Source organism: Lonchura striata, chromosome 2, assembly GCF_050655825.1.
Source record: "Lonchura striata isolate lonStrDom1 chromosome 2, ASM5065582v1, whole genome shotgun sequence".
In the NCBI taxonomy this organism is placed as follows: domain Eukaryota; kingdom Metazoa; phylum Chordata; class Aves; order Passeriformes; family Estrildidae; genus Lonchura; species Lonchura striata.
The window spans coordinates 96,056,525-96,075,084 of record NC_140704.1 but is presented as its reverse complement, the minus strand read 5'-3'; the positions used below and the strand labels follow the sequence as shown (position 1 = coordinate 96,075,084).

The following is an 18,560-nucleotide window of genomic DNA, read 5'->3' as shown; positions in this document are numbered from 1 at the left end:
AGCGGGAGGGGAGGACGGCGGAGGAGGGGGCGGGATGCGGGCAGCCCCCGGGGCGGCTGGCGCGCACCTGCCGGCGCCGCGGCGGGGGACAGCGGGAGCAACAAAAGCCGAGAGGCGGCGGCAAAGCCCTTTCCTTCAGCGGGGAGACCTCGGAGAGGGGGCTCCCCGCACCCCGGAGAGCGGCATCTCCCCGCCGGCCGGGGAGCCGGCTCGCCGCACCCGGGGCCGGGGCGGGCGCCGCTCCTTTGTTTTCCGCCGCCCGCAGCGCCACGGCGGGCCGGGCCGGGCCGGGCGGAGCAGGGGGGCCGCGCTCAGCCCTCCCTCCACGTGCACGCGTGGGCTGCCCGCAGGGGTGGGCGCGGGGCGGGAGCCGGCGGAGCATTACCTGAGCAGTTGATGCCTTTCCCCTTGCCGCCGCCCTGGCACTCGGAGCCGGGCAAGGGATGAGAGGCGCGGCCGGTGGGCAGCGCGGAGAGGGCGAGCACCAGGAGGGCGGAGGTGTAGCAGAGCGCCAGCGGGGGTCCCGCCCGCAGGAGCGGCCGGGTGGCGGCCGGGCTCTCTCCCAGCATGGCGAGGGGCGGCCGAGGAGTAGCGCCGGCGGCAGCGGGATGGCGGCGGCAGGCCCGCAGCATCAACCGGAGCCCGCGGCGCCGCCCGGGCGGGACCCTCCTTTCTCCGCCGCGCCGGAGCGCACCTTCAGCATCCCCGCCGCAGCGGCCGCACGGACCCGCCGCCGCCGCCGCCGCCGGGGCGCGGGCAGGGCTGTCCCCGCCGGGGCCGCGCTCCGTCCGCGCCCGTCCGCACAACGCTGCCGCCTCGCCCGGCCGCGCTCCTTTGTGCGCGGCGCCCGGCAGCGCCGCCGCTCCGCCTGCAACAAAGGGAGCGGAGCCGAGAGGCTGCTGCCGCCGCCGCCGCCGCCGCGGAGGGGGAGGAGGAGGAGGGAGAGGGAGAGAGAGATGGGGGAGGAAGCACACGTGATAGCAGCCCCCTCCCCCGGGACCGGAGGGGAGGTAAGGGGCTTCTCCTCGCTCGGCGGGCAGGGCAGCGGCGGCGGCAGCGCCCGCCCTCACGGCGGGGCCGCCCCCGCAGAGAGCGGTGCGGGGTCCCGGGCGGGCCGGGCTGCTGGCGACAGGCGTGCGGGGATAGCGCCGATGGGCGAGTGGAGCAGAGAGGGTCCCCAGGGGCGTCGAGGACCGCTGCCACAGGGTTTGTCACTGGCCGGCGTGATTTTTTATTATTCACTAATCAGCCGGCGTGAATGTGGTTGGGAAAGAAAGCAAAGAGATCATCTCTTCTATTAATTTTAAGGGTTGTGTTTAATTTTTACTGAATGGAAGCCCAGCATGTACAGCCGGAGCGTTTACACCAGTCCAAGTCAATTAATTTTTTACGGTGAAGGCAGTGAGTTTTGTAAAAGAGTGCTTTTTCTATCTACGGGTTTTCCAGTCCCTTGCATGGAGACACTTCAGAGGTCAGAAGCACTGCACAGGTAGAAGGCATATATCTTGAGTACAGATGCTCAGTATGTAACTGTGTGGCTGAAAGCTTTGTGTAAATTGACAGCACAGTGACTGTTTTTGCATGGTGAAAACACAAGGCAATGCTTTACATTCAACGAGATTTTTTCCTGTCTCAGTTGGCATGTTTCATGTGAGTTTTTTTAATCCACTGTGCAAACCATTTGTTTTTCAGGAATAAAAATTGCCTTTTTCCTTGATCTCTCTGCCGCTACACACTGCTGATGGGCTGTAAAATGTAGAGCTTCTGTGAGGAGATCTGGCTTGCACTTAGGTATAGCTGTTGTGTGAGGAGACCTTTGAGCAGTTTGCTAACCAGAGCAGTCAAGAGCAAGGCAATAAATCCAGGAGTAAGCTTTGGGAGGCACAGTGGTCAGACATATAAAGTCAGATTGCTGTCTGTTTAAATACAGCATTGAAGACTAAGTCCTGTATTACTAAGAGAGCAAGTTCCTGTTGACATAGGTGGTTCAGCACTGGCTGCCTCTGCTGAATAAATGCTCTTCTGTAATTACTTGGTGATGCTAGATGTGAGAAGAGTTCTGCTCCCCAGTAAGGTTGGGCACATTACCTCAAATGGAACTGGTGCTGATGAGACTGGGCTGCTGAGGTACACGGGTCAGGATGTTCAAAACTCTCTAAGTTTGGATGCTGCTGTCTAAGCAGATGAACCTTTGGGATCTTTGAGTCATGGGACTTGCAGAGATGCTTTGAAGGTATCATTCTGCTGTTGTAGGAGCAAATGCTCTGTATACCTTCTTCCCTAAAACACATCTAGATCCATCTTACACTAAATATACTGTTTTCCTGTACCTCTTGCTGAAGGGCAGGACCATAATAGCCCTCATCTCAAACACTTTCAAGACCAGTTCATACCCATTTGTTCTTGTGACATCCAGTGTTCCAGTTAGTAATTTCTCTTTCCCTTGCATATAAATCTGTAATACACTTACAGGCAGTAGTTATAGCCACTCTTTGCTGGTCTAACCTATCAGTACATTTTATTAGTCTCCTCCTCTAAGACAGAGCCTCTGTAACTCAGATTTTACTGCACTAGATAAAGTTTGGATTCAGCTTTCTATAGCATAGCTGCTGTTTGTAACAGCTTTTCACAAACTATTGCCAGTCTCTGCCATAGAGGTAATCTCTCCCGATTTCTTCCAAAATTGCCTTTGCTAATTGTCTGCTTGCAGACAATATGACCAAACCTCACTGATGTTTCAGGTCATGCCATGAGCGACAAATACAGGCTACTCCTTGTATTTGTCATTTACAGTCCATAATGATAATAATGCTTTTTATAAATGTCCAAGTGCATAACTGTATCTTTTCCATTGTTGCATTTCATCCCATTTCTTTTATTCCAATCCTCAAAATTATGTAGTCATCTTTTTGGTATATTCTGAACCTCTTTTCTATTAACAGTCTTGAGCAGTTCTTTGAGTCCACTTCCACATCTACAACAATGAAAAATACACAAATACAAACGAAAGGTCTCAGAACAAATTTTACCAGTAACAGTACTTCTCCCAGTTCAAACATCCCTCTTCCAGGGCAGGGGGTAGTCTGTTATAGGGAGTTCCCAGCTGAATTTACAACTTTGTTTCAGTTTCCCGTGTCTTTCTGCTTAGTCAGGCAAACTATATGCTGGGCTCATAGAATGGTTTGGAATGGAAGGGACCTTAACTATGATCTAGTTCCAACCCTCCTGCCATGGGCAGGGACACCTTCCACTAGACCTGGTGGCTCAAAGCCCCATCCAGCTTGGCCTTGAACACTTTCAGGGATGGGATATCCACATGCTCTTGCAGTTTAAAGTTGCTGCCCCTTCTCCTATTCATACAAACCCTTGTAACAAGACCCTCTCCAGCTTTCTTGTAGCCCTGCTTCAGATGCTGGAAGGCTGCTATAAGGTCTTCATGGAGTCTTCTCTTCTTCAGGCTGAACAACTCTGACTCTCTCAGCCTGTCATCATACATACTGCAACCCTTTGATCATCTCTGCGTCTCTTTTCTGTACTTACTCCAACAAGTTCACATCCTTCTTATCTTGGAGGCCCCAGAGCTGGCCACAGTATTCCAGGTGGGTTCTCATGGGAATGGAGTAGAGAGGGACTATCACCTCTCTTGATCTGCTGGCCATGCTAATTTTACTGCAGACCAGAATATGTTTGGCTTTCTGGACTGCAAGTGCACATTGCAGGTTGAGCTTCTCATCACCCAGCACTCCCAAATCCTTCTCCCCATGGCTGTTCTCAATCCATTCTATCCCTGAATTTGTGCTGGGTTTGCCCCAATCCAGATGCTTTGAGCTTCATGACTTTCACACAGGTCCACCTCTCAAAACTGTCCAGGTCCCTCTGGATGGCATTCCTTCCCCCCAGTGCATCAATTGCACCACACAGCTTGGTGACATTGGCAGACTTGCTGAGGGTGCCCTCAATTCCACTGTCCGTGTTTCCAACAAAGATGTTTAAACAGCACCAGTCCCAGCACCAGCCTCTGAAAGCATCACTTGTCACTGGACTCCAACTGGACATTGAGCCATTGCCTGCAACCCTTTGAATGTCACAACCCAGCCAATTTCTTGTCCTCTGAGTGGTCCATTCATCAAAATATGTCTCTCCAATATACTGGCAAGGATGTTGTGCAGGACAGTGTCAAATGCTTTGCACAGGCTCTGATAGACTATGTCACAGTTGCTGTTCCTTTATCCACCAATGCTGTAACTCCTTTGTGGAAGGACACCAAATTTGTCAGGCATGATTAGTGTGAAATCTTTTAAAAAGTCCAGATAGATTGTAAGTAAACCTTACATTTTTGGTGGGTTTTTTTGGGCTTTTTGTTGTTGTTGTTACTTTTTGACTCCTGGGGTGAAGTACATGCCATTTTTTATCTAGAAAAGCCACATCTGAGCAGTTCTGTCTGTCTGGAAGCATCTCTGGCTAGTTTAAAGTGAGTGATACAGTCATGTTTGATTGGCAAATTCACACTATGCCAGCTGGGTCTGCATTTCTACTCTGTTCTCTGATATATGTATTAAAAAAAAAAAAAAAAAAAAAAAAAAAAAAGAGAAGAACTTAAATACTTTCCTGCCAGCTTTAAAAGCAAAAGAATTCAGAAAGAATTTGAGCAAGCTACTTCTGCGGTGCAAATTGTTGCAGACGGAGGGAAAGCCACACCAACAAAATGACAGATTTTGTGTGTCTTTGGGATCACACTAAACTCTGCCACATTTGGTAACTTCCATCTTTGGCAAGTAAATGTAACTTTATTGCAATTATCCATCAACTTCACTTTTCCTCACCTCCAACTGCTCTTCTGTGAAAGTAGGAAGTTATACAGATTGTTGAAAATTGTCATCTTTGGTGAACTCTTGAATACTACCAGCAGTTTTTAAGTCCCCTGCTGATGCACGCACAATTTCTACCCTCCTCCCCCCTGATTTTTCTCCAGTAGTTTCTTTAGAAATGAAGAAGTACAACCAAAGGGAAACAGGGAATATGAATGAACAGAGAGAAGCTGCCGGAGCAGTGAGAGTGATTTCATTTGCCAGAGATCTGGACACAATACAGATACACTTAATTGTGAAAGCACTGTTTTGTTTTGTCTTGGAGAACTGAGATCTATAATTTAGTGACACCGTCAAAGCGTTGTTTGCACCCCCCTGTGGCCTTGTGCATCAGACAGTAGAATCCTGCTCTTTCCAGGTATTTTATCAGAGAATTGTTCTTATTAGTCTCAGCTTTCCTTCTTACCCAAAAACTGCCTTCCCAACTCCTGCACTTGTAAAGAAAACATCAAAAATATTAAGAGTAAAGTGGAACAGTGTTCACAGAATCAAAGAAACACAAAAATGTTGAGGCTGGAAGTGACTTCTAAAGGTCATCTTGTCCAACTCACCATGTTCAAGCAGGGCCATCCTGAGCCGATTGCTCAGAGCTTTGTCCAAATGATTTTTTAATATTTCCAAGGATGGCACTCCAAAGTCTCCCTAGGCAACCCATGCTGGGTCACCCTCACAGTGAAAATGTGTTTCCTGATGTTCAGAGAGAATCTCCTGTGTTTCACTTTGTGCCCATTGTCTCTGGTTTTAAATCAAATGTGTTTAATGAAATCTAGAATCAGCCTCAACAAAAGACTCAGCAGTTCTCGCATACAAAATATTTAGCTTCTGTTACTTGATTAGAAGTGCCCAGTTTATCCAACAGTTGAACTTATTTATCTGTCTCTATAAGGGGCTTTGTGCCCAAAATTTCAAATGACACCAACATAAATCTGACACCTTCAGTATTTGCAAGTTGCATAATACAAATAAGTATCTTCAGTATATAATCTCCCTGTATTATGATGAAATAAAATTAGTGCAAAACCAGGAAAGAACCAGGTGGCACTGGCTATGTCATTTAGGTTCATACATAGCTTATTATCTATTAAACTTTTTATTGAATTAATTTTTTTTCAGCACCACAGAATTTCTTCTGTGTTACTCCCGAATTCTTCAGCAATCAGACGCATGGCCCAGGATTTACAATGATGTCAGATTTGGGAGTGTATCCAGCAGACCCTACACAGGTGGTTCTTGCCACAGTTACCATGCAAACATAACTGTGGAAAGGTTTTCTTGTCTGGAAGGCTCTCAGCTGAACAGAAGGGCTGTTTAGCATAGTACTCTCTTGCTCCTTTCCATCCAGTACTAAATATGTGGCACCAGTCTCAGATCAATACTTGCCCTCTGTCAAAGTCTCACATGTCTAAATTTTGGTCCAGGAGCTTGATCAAGTGATTCAAGTATCTAACCCCACTTAAAGCTAAGGGGGAAAAAAAAGCCAGTTTAGGCCAAACTGAATTTGCTGTCACAGTAACGAGGACAGAGTAAGGGGAGAGCAAGAGCTCAGCAAAACTGGTTTTAATGCTGCTGCTCCTAAGAGCTGGGAAAGAGAAAGCTGATTGTGACTTGTGCCCTTTCCCTGCCCGTGTAACTTCATCAAGGCTCTGGGGCAAGCAACACAGGCAGTGGTGCAGTACCATTTTACTGCCCCCCAGCACCCTGCTGCCCTGTTCATCTCTGTCCTTTTCCAGTGCATAAAGCTGCCTCAATATCTCACCAATTTCTGAGGCAGCAATGTGCTCAGGCTGGTTATTATTGGGAAGCTGAGAACTCTTTCCTTTGTACTATGCCACTCTATTTTGCATTTTCTACCCCACTCCTATAGTTCTTCTCTATTTCCCTCCTTTTATTTTAATTTTTAATTTTTCAGGTGTTTCCCTAGATTTTATGCTTTTCCGTTTTCCATTCATCACGGTGCCAGATCTGTTTCTCTTTCTGTGGTTGTTTTGACTCTTCTTTCCCAAAATATCTTTATTCAGTCAAAAGGCATGACTAAAAGCCTATTTGGGTCAATAAGATGATTTTTAAGAACCAGGCTGAATATATATTCCTTCACATTGAATTTCCTGTCACAATGTCCCCATGAGTCAATAAATATTACTGAGCCCACTTTGCTGCTGGGAAAACCAGGACATGGAGAGATTTCTTTTTCTAGCACCAACCACGGAACACAAAGGATTCTGTAGCTGTAAAAGTAAGCAAAATCCTTACTTTTTAAAACCCAGTGTCAAACACATGCTTCTCCAGAATACTTTGTTTCCATCCAACTCTAACACCTTCTGCTGTCATCTATTCAGAGTAGTGGCAGGAACAGTAGGGGAAGCTTCAAACCATTCTCAGGACTGACCCAAATTTGTTTGCCCATATCACTTGTTCTCAGTCATCTATTCCAAACAATTTTTCATGTTGTTTGGCTTATATAAATAAAATATGAGCTGTCACTTAGCACCTTCACATCTTTTAATCTTTCCTAATGAATCAATTTTTTAGTTCATTATTCAGTTTGTTACCCTTTTTTCTGTTCCTTCTAATTTGTTGACATCTCTCTTCTTCAAATACTTCCATACTAACTGCTGATCAGTAAAAGTGATTTCCAGATGTTGATAAATGCTTTTGTCACTTATTGATCAGTCGGTTTTGGTTCTTTGTTAGTGAATTGTATTTAAACTAATAATTCCCAGCACAGTAACCTGTATGTGCCTGGGTGTGCCAGGAAGTTCATGACTGACTCCATTCTGAAGATTTTCCATGGTGTTCATAAAATCATGACAATTTTTCAGTCTTGCTTTTAACTTTTTGCATCTTCACAGGCAAAAATATAAAATATTTCATTGAACTTGATCTCCATTGCCCCAACAGCTCTCTGTATTCTGCATCAGATGGGTATTCAGTTTGCTTTAAGTTTAATCTTCAGTTAATGAGTACTAGGGCTCTTGCCAATTATACCACTTGCTTTGAGAATACCCTTCACATTGTTATCTGCGATTCTTAATCAAAATGCAAAAGAAGATTAAAGAATGACATGTTTTATGCTGTGTTTAATTGTCCCCAATGACTGGTTTTAGTAGTACAATATATGGTAAAATATTCTCAAACATTTTTGTCAAGGGCTTCTGTAATGTCAGTTTTATTTTGTTGTAATTTTTGCTGCAGAAATACACAAGTGGATGCAGCATACAGTTTGTTAGCCCACTGAAGTCATATAGAAAGGGACTATTACTTCCCTGTGCTTTTGACAGTGTGTAATTCAGAATTACATAAGCTTGTATTTATTGCTATATTTCATTGCATTTCTCAGTCTAATTTTCTCCAGCCTTCTGCTGTTCTCATACTCTGGTTTTGCATAACTTTTCAAAGTTTATTAACCATTTTCATCATGCTGTACATTGATTTCTATCATTATACAGTTAGCCTTCTCAAGCATATCCATATGCAGTTATGAACAGCTATGTTTCTCACCCTTGTATCATTACCAAACAGTCCAAACTTAATTTTCTTAGTTATTTTAATGTTTATGCAACACAGACAGATTGCATTGTTCTTGATCCACATTATATATAATGCTTACAAGCACAAAAGCAATTACATTATCATTATGTTAATATGTAACAATATACTTAGAAAAGCAGAACTGTCAAGAAGGAGAAAGAGGAACTGTATATTTTTTTAATATAAACAGTGATTGTGGCATACAAAAGAAGAATTAGACAAGGTGCCAACTCTACCCTAATGCACATTTAGGTTAGTGAGATACTATGGTCTAGAACAATGACATGCCTAAATTATGATATATTCTTCTCTTGTTTCTCCATAAAAATTCAGAAAGGACTTCTGAAACTCATGGAATCTCAATATGTGTCCATTAACATAGTAATATATTTTTTCCAATGGAGCTCATTTCTAAGTATTTGCAAGCCGTGACTTATAAATGGGAGGTTTATTGGATTTCCAGAACCTTGTGAAATCTCCTTTGGTGGATAATAAAGCTAAATGAATACATTTTCAGAGAAACTTGTCTAATATGATTATATTTGTGCCCAGAAATATGAGACTATTAGGGATTTAGATTGTCCAGAGCATCAGCTATCTTGTTCCATATGTTTCTGTCTGTCTGATGGAAGTTTTCAAGGTAAGAACATGACTTATTGGGTGAGCTGTCACTCTGTGTGACAAGTGACAGCTGAGACACCTTGAATAGGATGTACCTGGAAATATGGCATTTTTTGTTGCTGCATAATAATGTCTTTGTAGTGAATTAGGATGATTTCGCAGTGGCTTGCCTTCTTTTTTTTTTTTTTTAAGGTAATTGCACAAAGCATTTCCATCTCTTGTATCACTGTAATAAAGGTCGGAATACAGCTTCAGTTTTTTTGACAGAGTGATTTAATAAGTAATCTCTTCATATGAATAGTGAAATTTCTACTTTTTTCTTTTCTAGTGGAAAAATAGGAGATGAATAGGAATGTTTGCAGATAGAGCAGATCTCTTGACTCACTGTAATTACAGGATTTGTTTGTAGACATCACTGTCTCCTGTCCCAGCTTCCTTTCAAGAAATGTTGTGTCTCTTTCCCTAGATGGACATATGGAAATGAACACTAACTTTTTTGAAGACCACCTGCTTCTGATAGATAAAAAGTAGTTTAAAGACTGAGCTGCTTCTGTGGGATACTCCCACCACACCTTTGCTGGGTTGCAATGTGCAGGAACTTTTCTCCAGACTTCCCAGGCCATCAGCAGGTTGTAGGGCTTTCCCTCTTTGGGCTGCTCTGCCTCCTGGCATGGGCACAGACAGTTCTGCTGTAGGGGTGAAACCTCACTGTGAAATTACCTCATTACCTGGAGTCCCTGTTGTCTCCTAACATATCTCAGTTTCTCAGCTGGAGTGTGGAGGGTGGCTACCATTTTCCTTTCCAGAGGCACATGGCTGGTGGCTGTATGGCATCCAACATACAGCATTGCATATGTTCTTGAAACAGCATTGCTCTGTGTTTAAATGTTTGGCGTTGTTTCGTAGAAAATATGGACAGCATTAGGGTGCAGATTCAGTAGGTATTGCCGAACAGTCTCAATTATACATAGTTTTTAAATGTGGAATTTTTCTGAATCACAGGATGCTTCTAAGCTTGTAAGGTTCAAATAAGTCCTTCTCCCTGCCCAAGGATATGTGTTTTGTGTCGGGAAGTGGCACTAATTGCTTGTAAGTAGGGAGCAAGCTAAATTGTCTGAAATATATCAATCAATATGAAAGCACCAACTAAAACTATTAAGAGAGATGCACTCCATCTTACACAGAGAGAAATTATATCACTATCCTGCAGCCCCAAGAGATGGCATGAAATGTTATTTATATTTGATTATTTTCTCCCTCCCAAAAAGACATGATGTTGTGGATACTGATGTGAGTCATAGTTAACTTCCAGAATACCATTAATCCCTTTGTTCTTCATCAGGTCACGCATGCTATGCTGATGATAGAGATGATGAAAGGAGTTTTAGTTCACAAGACCCTGAACTTGCTGCACTTCTTCCTTTTACAAGGAGAAAAATGGAATTGCATCAGAGCCACAAAAAGTGCAGATTGTTCTAAAAAGACATATTTTACCAAAGCACTTTCTATGCCTGCTGTCGTGGTCTGTAGTGGACTTATTGTTGACACAGCTCTGGATATTTATATTCCTTCAGGAATAGCACAACATGATTCTGAATGTCGTGTGGAGCTTGACAATAGGATTGCTACCAAAGGAAAGAACTCATTCTGAACCGTGTTCTGAATTTCAATCTGCACACAATGAACTTTCACATGAAGGCTGATGGGAAGTGAGAAATAAGATGCTTTTGATAATTGAAATGAATTTTATGGAGCATTTTTTGAATCTTGTATGGATTAGTAACCAGTATCACTGAAATAACTCATTTACTGAAATAACTCTAAAAATATGTTTAAGTGAATTTGTAGTAATGGTGTAGCATCTAATCTGCTTTAAGGACTCCATTCTTGGAATGAAAAATGTTTCTGTCTATTCAGCATAAGGTTTTAAATTGAGCAAGAGGACATATATCACAGTTTCTCTGCTCCATTTTTCTCTCTGTCATTTGAGGTGTTTGAAATGTGCAACGTCTGTATTACTTATGTACATTATCTTGCAATACATTTTAGCATGCAGGAAAGTGTGTTTTCCAGATGAATGTATCTGGTGTTTTGGTGCCAGTGCCCCCAGAAATGCACCTGGCATGCACTGCTGGGAATAAGGGCTCTTGCTTGAAACAGCTTCCTATACATACCATCTTCTCACATTATACCTACCCACTTCTAGCAGGAGTCTATCCCTGGTGGGAAGATGGTGGAAGGGCTGTTAAAGTCTCCTTATGCTGTACAATATCACAGTTGCTCTGGCATGCTGCTGGATGAGCTCAGAGTCAAACACGCTCAGTGGAACTGAGGATAAATGTTAAACTCTTCTCGTACTAAGAAACAAGACATTTTGAATTTGCCCTCCAGACTGCACATGCACTTTTCACAGCCTCAGCATACAGGACTCTCCCACAACCATCAGGATGGGGTTTGTTATCCAGGTCTTCACTTCCTCTTCCAGGACAAGACCCATAATTTGAGGTCATGTTGCTCACCCACTCACGATTGTGAAAGGACAGGCTTAGTACCAAGAAAACGAAAAAGGACAAATCAATGTGCATGTCTAGGAGGTGGATTTGGTGTCCTTCTCCTTTCACTAGGTACCTCTAGGCAAGAGAGACAATGGGCCAAGAAGAAAAAGAAAACCTCATCTGTCATGTAGGACTTAATTTTTGGAGTTGGGAAAAGTCTGAAAACTCCTCAACAGGGAGCCTAGCAGATTTCCCCACTCATCTGAGACATTGGCCATGGCACAGCTGGCACAGCGAGAAGCATCACAGAGCCACAGGTTCAAACAACCCAATTTGTCAAATCTCTGATTTATTTTAGTATACAATTGAAATGAAAGATGCCAAACTGTGAGGAACATTGTAGTCATAGTGATGATGAACAGCACAAGTGTACTTGAGCATATATTTTATTAGAGAACTATTGCTGTACATGTTCATTATTTGCAGACTGACTCCTGTAGGCTATAAACTCTTCTAAAATATCACTGCCCTGGTGGTAGTTTTTTTTTCCTAAATTATTGTAAGCTTAAAAGGTTTCAGTTTGAAAAATCTTCCCCCAAACAACATTTATGTGGACTTGGCTTTGTGTTTTTTAAAAAGATGATACAACTATCCCTTTGAAAAAAACATCTGTTTCCCTTGAGCATTTAGATGCTGAGTTGAAAAGCAGTTTACAAATACCTATGATACATAACTTACAATCCAATATAATTTTATCCTATGTTCTTAGACATCTAAGAAGAAAACAATACATTGATTTGCTTCAGTTTTCTATACACTGTTGTGACAGAAAGAGAAAAAGCTCTTGCTAATTTATGCTATCTGGAAGGAATATGTGACATGCCTTCCCAAGAAAGGATTAGAAGTGAGATAAGTTATTAATAAACTAATTTTTATTTTTGGTTCAAAAAGTTCTTATTTTGTGGCTAGACAAATGAACATACATTTCTGATACTAAAAAAGCATTTTTCCAGTAGTAGAGAGATAAAGTAACAGAGCACTACAACAGAATGATGTTGCTATTTCAAATGTCTTATTTTCAATTTGAGTTTTCTGACTAATGAGATACAGCAAGAGCTATGATAAAAAATAGATAATCTTTTTAATATTATAAAAATGCAATTAGAAAAGGAAATATACAATTAGGAGGAATTTAATATAAAGATATAAAAATAGGTTCTTCTCTTATGTAGGCTCAAAGACTTTTTTATAAATTTGTTGAGCCATAAGATAGAAAAGACCAATCTCATCTGGGAAAAAAAATGCTGCATTTGGAGACACTGTCCTGTCCTTATCAATGTCCTGGCTAGATCCAGACTGGGATCTACTGACTACTGTTTGTTCATCCTGCTACTGTAAATTTTTTGTGTATTGATACACAGACTATTTTGGAAAAGCTGTACTTGGAGAGTAGGAACAAGGAAACTGAGAAATGACATCTGGCAGTTTAGGTAAGTCCTCAGACTAGTGTATGTCTGGTAATTTTTCATGAATGCCTCCAAATGCCCCAGAGTCTTGAGGAGCCTCATGCTTGAGAGAGCCCAGCATCCAGCAGTTTGCACTTTTGGTCTCTCTGGAAAGCCTGTCTGCTTATTTTGAGGTCTATATGTCAACAGTTTGCCAAACTCTTCTTAAAAATCCACTTCTTAGAGTCTGCTACACTTAAAATAAAAGCTGTGACAATGACCATTCTAGTTCTCAGAGACATGCAACTTCTGTTGCAGCATCTTTCCATCACCCCTCAATTGCTCCTAACTTTGGTAATTTATTCTGGGTAGTAATGTTCTAATTATGGTTTCAGCACAGCAACATTTTCTTTTGAAGTGAAACGCCAAGCTCTGTTATTTTAAACTCTGCATGGTAAGGCATGAAGTAGTGAGCCCTTTATTTAAAACAACCAACACTTTTTCATTGTAAAATGGTTTGTAGCAATATTTAAGGAACTGTGCTTTCTCCATGATTTATTGTTTGGTGCCAGGGTTGGCCTTGAGTAAAAAACTAGGATCCCGTTTTTTGGTTTTATAAAAACCAGTAACAGGCAAGTTATCATTTTCCAGGCCCCTGGCTCCTTCCATATATAATTTGTTTTATCCAACCTGAAAAACAGAATCTCTTAAAAGGCTAGAAAACCACTTTTACACTGTTCCAGAACTTCAAAACTGCACTGTGCATGGAGGAGGGAGAAATTCCAAATAACCATCCCTCTTTTGCCATTTCAAATTACCCAGATGTTCCTTGGTTGATAGGATGTGTGCCCCAAATTGACTGTGCACAGTGTACCTGCTCACTTCACAGAGCCCACAATTTCTCAAAGTCACATCTGAAGATGCAGGGATAAAAACTTGGCAATAAATTGTCAAGGTCAAGCAAGGTCTCCACAAAGTCTGTGTTCATATCAGCAAGAGAAGATCTGTAAAGCAGCTGCTTCTGATGACCTTTCATGCTTGTAATATGCATTTTAGGACATCTTCCTTCAACCGGGTTAAAGTTGGTCCCAGGAGCACCACACCTATTGGCATCTGGGCTGCACCTTCCAGTTTGTTTTTCTGCAAAAGGAATCAAATTCATGTGTTAAGGGACCCCTCCATACGGGAATCAAAGCAGGACCATTAAGGAGGACTGGGAGATGCACTCTGGGACTGTGCTACTGGTCCAAATTCAACAAGCTAGATGCACCCAAAAGAGAGTAAATGTCTGTGTTTTCTGTGCCTGGAAGGTGTAATTTCTCTGCAGGGAGGTTTGCTGCCTTCTGCTCTGCAGAGGTCTGTGCTTCCAGGAGGAAGATGATGAAAATGCAATGCTGAGTGAAGAGCTGTGGGTCTGTGGTTCCCACGCTGCATTGAAGTTCTGGGTAGAAATGAAGAAGTGAAGAGAGAAAAATGCTAACCTTTACCAAAAAACACAACAGCTTAAATTATACCAGTACGAATATTTTCTTTACTCTTTTAGTATTTATTAACAACACAATGTATGAACCCGCATAAAGCAAATGGCACAATTTGTGAGCTTTGCCCTGTTTCGAAGACAATGATAGAAAAGGCCCAGTGTACTGCTATGAATTTATAGAACACTGTTATTGATCACTTTACAATGTAGAATTGCACAGCAGAGTTGTATTAATTTATGTTTAAAGAGTTATTCTGCGAGGCCTGATCATCCTGTTTCCATTGAAGCCAAAGCCCAGCTGACAGGAAGCACAAATATGTGGCAGCTGCAGCTGTGGCTAAATCCTCCTTTGATTTTGAACTAACTATTCCAAAACCCCTCACTCCAAGCTCTGTTTCCAAGATCACACAGGCCTGACTCTGATAAAAAGGAGCACTGTCTAGAGAATCAGCATTTATCAGTCACCATAAAAAGCGTTTCTGAAGTGCAAGTTCCCTTTTACTTGAAGCAAAAGTTTTCACAGCCTCGTGCAACACCTCACTAATGACTCTGGCTGAAATTGTGAGATGCTAATTATGAAAATGCTTATGTGATGTATTCATACTAAGTCAGATTGCGAAAAATAAGTAGATATATTCTTGAAAGATCTCATAGGGGCTAAATGACAGGAAACTTGACACACACCCCCTACATAAACTTTAAGTTTTCCATTTGTCTGTAGAATGCAATCCTGGATCACCAATTCACTTTCTCTCTCTGCCCTTGAACTTTTATGGTTGTAGGGCTCAAACACTGCAGTCTATTTATTATTTATCTTACCATGGCACTTTGGGAGAGAAGCAGAGCTTATCATTCAAGCCCACGAAAAACAGGACAAAAGCATTTCAAGCAGAAATCAATCGCTTGTTTTCATCACTTTTGGGGTGTTTAGGCCTTTCAGGGTTTTAGCAGAGCAATTGTCAATGTAGTTTAGCAGCTCTCCCTTCATGCTGGCAGTATCTTACCTGAGCCAGTTTTAAGCTTTGTTTAATTTTTCAGGTAGTACTTTACTACACAGACAAAAAAATCTGATCTTGGTTTTGACAATATAGGCATGATTTGACAATATTGGATGATTATAAAATCTTGCAGATATGCAGGAAAATCTCCTTTTTTCCCCCATGTTAACTCCTTTGCTCAGTCGTGTGCCAGGCCATGACACAAACATCAACATTTCTCTGATCCCAGCTTCGAAAAAGTTTTTGAATTCAACTTTTCAGATTATGCTTGAACTTTATCAGGCTCTTATATAGGGGCTGCATAATTGGCTGCATAATTTATTTAATACCTATATTAAAGCAACTTACTTAAATTTATCAGCTTCAGGTAATTTTGATTTTTATCTATGGATTGTAGGCTACTTGGGCAATAACAAATGAGTTAAAAATACAGTAAGACCAGAGAACTGGAAAGAAACTGGAAACATGTACAGAGTGCAGGTGCCCAGGTGCTGGCAGGGGGAGCTTCAGTGGGCTCTGTGATGAGGGGCCAGGGCTGCACAGCCCTTTCCAGCCACCTCCAATGCCCCCACCACATGGCATGGCTGGGCCCTGTAGCCAAGGTGGTAGCCCCTTGAGGAAAACGTATTTTAAAAAGGCAAAATGCTGCCTGGCAGTGTGGGGTGAGGAAAAATGTGAGAGAAATAACCCTGAGGGGAGAGCTGAAGGAGCTGAAGGACACTCCCCTGCAGCCTCTGGAGAAGATCACAGTGGAGCAGGCGTTTCCCTGCAGTCCACAGAGAGGAGTGTGCTGGAGCTGGCACCCACCTGCAGCACCTGGAGGACACCGTGCCACAGCCCGGGGAGGTTTCCTGAAGGAACTGTGATCCATGGAGAGCTCACACTGTATGGACTGGGGTATCCCAAAGGAGCTCCACACTGGAGCTGGTGTATCCTAAAGGACTGCAGCCTGTGGGAAGGACCTCACCCTGCAGCAGGAAGATGGTGTGAGGAGGAAGGAGTGTCAGAGAGGAAGACTTATAGACCAACTGCAGCCCTCATTCCCTGTCCTCCTCTGCTACTTGGAGTTGAGGGAAAGGAAGGGAATTCAGAGATGAATGAGAAAAGCTGACCCTGGAAATACTTGTGGGAGAAGTGTAGCTTTTGTCTTTGTTTCTATTTCTACATCCAAATCTATTTTATTTGGCGATAAATTAAATTAATCTCCCCTGAGTTGCCTGGTTTGCTTGTGATAACTGGTAAGTGATCTCCCTGTCCTTGTCTTGACACATGAGTTATTTCAATCTAATTTTTTCCCCATCCTGTTGAGTAGGGGGAGTGAAAGATCTGCTGATGTGTGACTGACAGTGCTCCAAGGTCAACTCACCACAACCAGAAAGCATCCCTGTCTGACTGGAAGGGAATATCAGAAAATTTTAGGGAGCTGAGACCTAAATCATATGTTGTTATGAAACTTAATGCCTTCTGAGTTCATGGGAGTTTGATGCTGCCTTGAGACTATGACTGGAAATGTAGGCATGCTCTATAATCCAACCTTTGCTATCTGCAGAGCATGTTATGTATTTTAAGGTGAAATAAAGAATACATTAAGTTTACCAACAGAGGCTCTGTTGAAAGATTTAGTGTTTCTTATAATATACCCTGTGAAAAATCTTCAGAAACCTCAGGGGAAAAGCTTGCAAAACCTTTGGTAGGCTCACTCGGTTTCCAGCTGAACTGAACCTTAGGTAGGCTATTTCCATTCTTCTATGACAGAAAGGCTCAGTGGTGGCTGACAAGCTTTGTGACTTTGTGAAAAATTCAAGAGCAATCCCTCTGCCAGGACTCTGTGGACATGACAGCAGATGGACAGAGCTGCAACAGGGGTTGCTCAGTAAATCCTCAGCAGCAGGGGGGAAGGGGGCCAGCAAGCACCAGACCCCTTTAGGATCCAGCTAACTGTGGTAGAGCAAGCCCACCACAATTCCTCAGCAAATCCTGTGGTTGCCTTCCATTTCTGACTTCGCTGTTAATTTCTGCATCTCACCATCCCCAAGAAAGCAGTATATAGCCTAGAATTGCTGCCTTTATTTTGAGGTCTCATAAGGTTGAGACTCAGATTTTAATTACCACACACAGAAAATGTGTTTGCATTTTTTGCTTATTTTATATTTGACAGTGTTTCATCTCTGCTGGAAACCTAACTTTTCTATCAGTAGAATAGTTCTGAATGCTCAATGCTGAGTCAGAAATATTGCACTTCATATATATGAGTCATCATCAACTTTATCATTTTAGATCAAAAGAAAGCAAACCCATCCAAATTTTCTGGCTTCTGTGATGTAAAAAATTACAGTAAATCTGGAGTCAGTTTATGCACATACTTTAAGAAAGTTCTGGAGTTTTTTGAAGGTTCTAGGTCATATGATATGCAACTTTCCTTAGCTGTTTCCATCTTCATATATTAGAAACTTGTATGTGAATAATTCTACTTAAATTAACTCTACCCCAGCCAAAACCAGCACAGCCTTTTATCCACTTTTATATGAAATGTCAATCATCTCTGGTTTCAATGGAGGAAACTGTTATAAAACCTTCTGTGGTCTGACACAACTTTCTAAGATCATGAAAAAATCTCTTCCTTTCTTATCTGAAACAAAATCATTTTTTCTGAAAATGTAGATGTGTATCATACTTTTTGTGAATTGATACATAACAACACAAATGTCTTTTATATTCAGGGACATAATTTTATTCTCCTAACCACGTGCAAGTTGTACATATTTTGCTTACAGACTAAGGCAGTATTCATCTTAAGAAATGAGAAAGTAATACAAAATCAATAAAATATATGTAATGATTATTGATATCTGAGGTTAAATTTTGACTGCAACTAATTACTTCACAATAACAATAACTTTTTAAAGACAATAGTGCAATCAGGTTAGAACTAGTAAATAAAATAATAAAAAAACCACTCATATTTCCATTCTGGATCGGTTTCAATACCCAGTGCCAGAAAATCACATTACATTTAATTATTTTCTAATGGATTTGATTGCAGAGAGAAATTTTATACACATTTCCAGTTTTGGGGTGTTTTTCTTTCTAATTGTCATGACATTCAGAATTTAAATACAGGAAAT

General features: G+C 42.1%; 1 protein-coding gene and 1 long non-coding RNA gene across 2 annotated transcripts in view; one reads left to right on the top strand and one right to left on the bottom strand.

Moving 5' to 3' along the window:
* The window catches only part of TMEFF1 (transmembrane protein with EGF like and two follistatin like domains 1), a 117,654-nt gene extending 116,884 nt beyond the window's left edge, over positions 1 to 770 (bottom strand). The window contains exon 1 of the mRNA XM_021528716.4: positions 386 to 770. Coding sequence (XP_021384391.3) covers positions 386 to 632 — 247 coding nt within the window. The 5' untranslated portion in view covers positions 633 to 770. The remainder of the gene's footprint in view (positions 1 to 385) is intronic.
* LOC146768342 (uncharacterized) lies at positions 615 to 17,034 on the top strand. Its single transcript, XR_014952815.1, has 2 exons — positions 615 to 1,489; positions 10,360 to 17,034. It is a non-coding gene; the product is annotated as an uncharacterized LOC146768342 (long non-coding RNA).
* Positions 17,035 to 18,560: the final 1,526 nt, after the last annotated feature.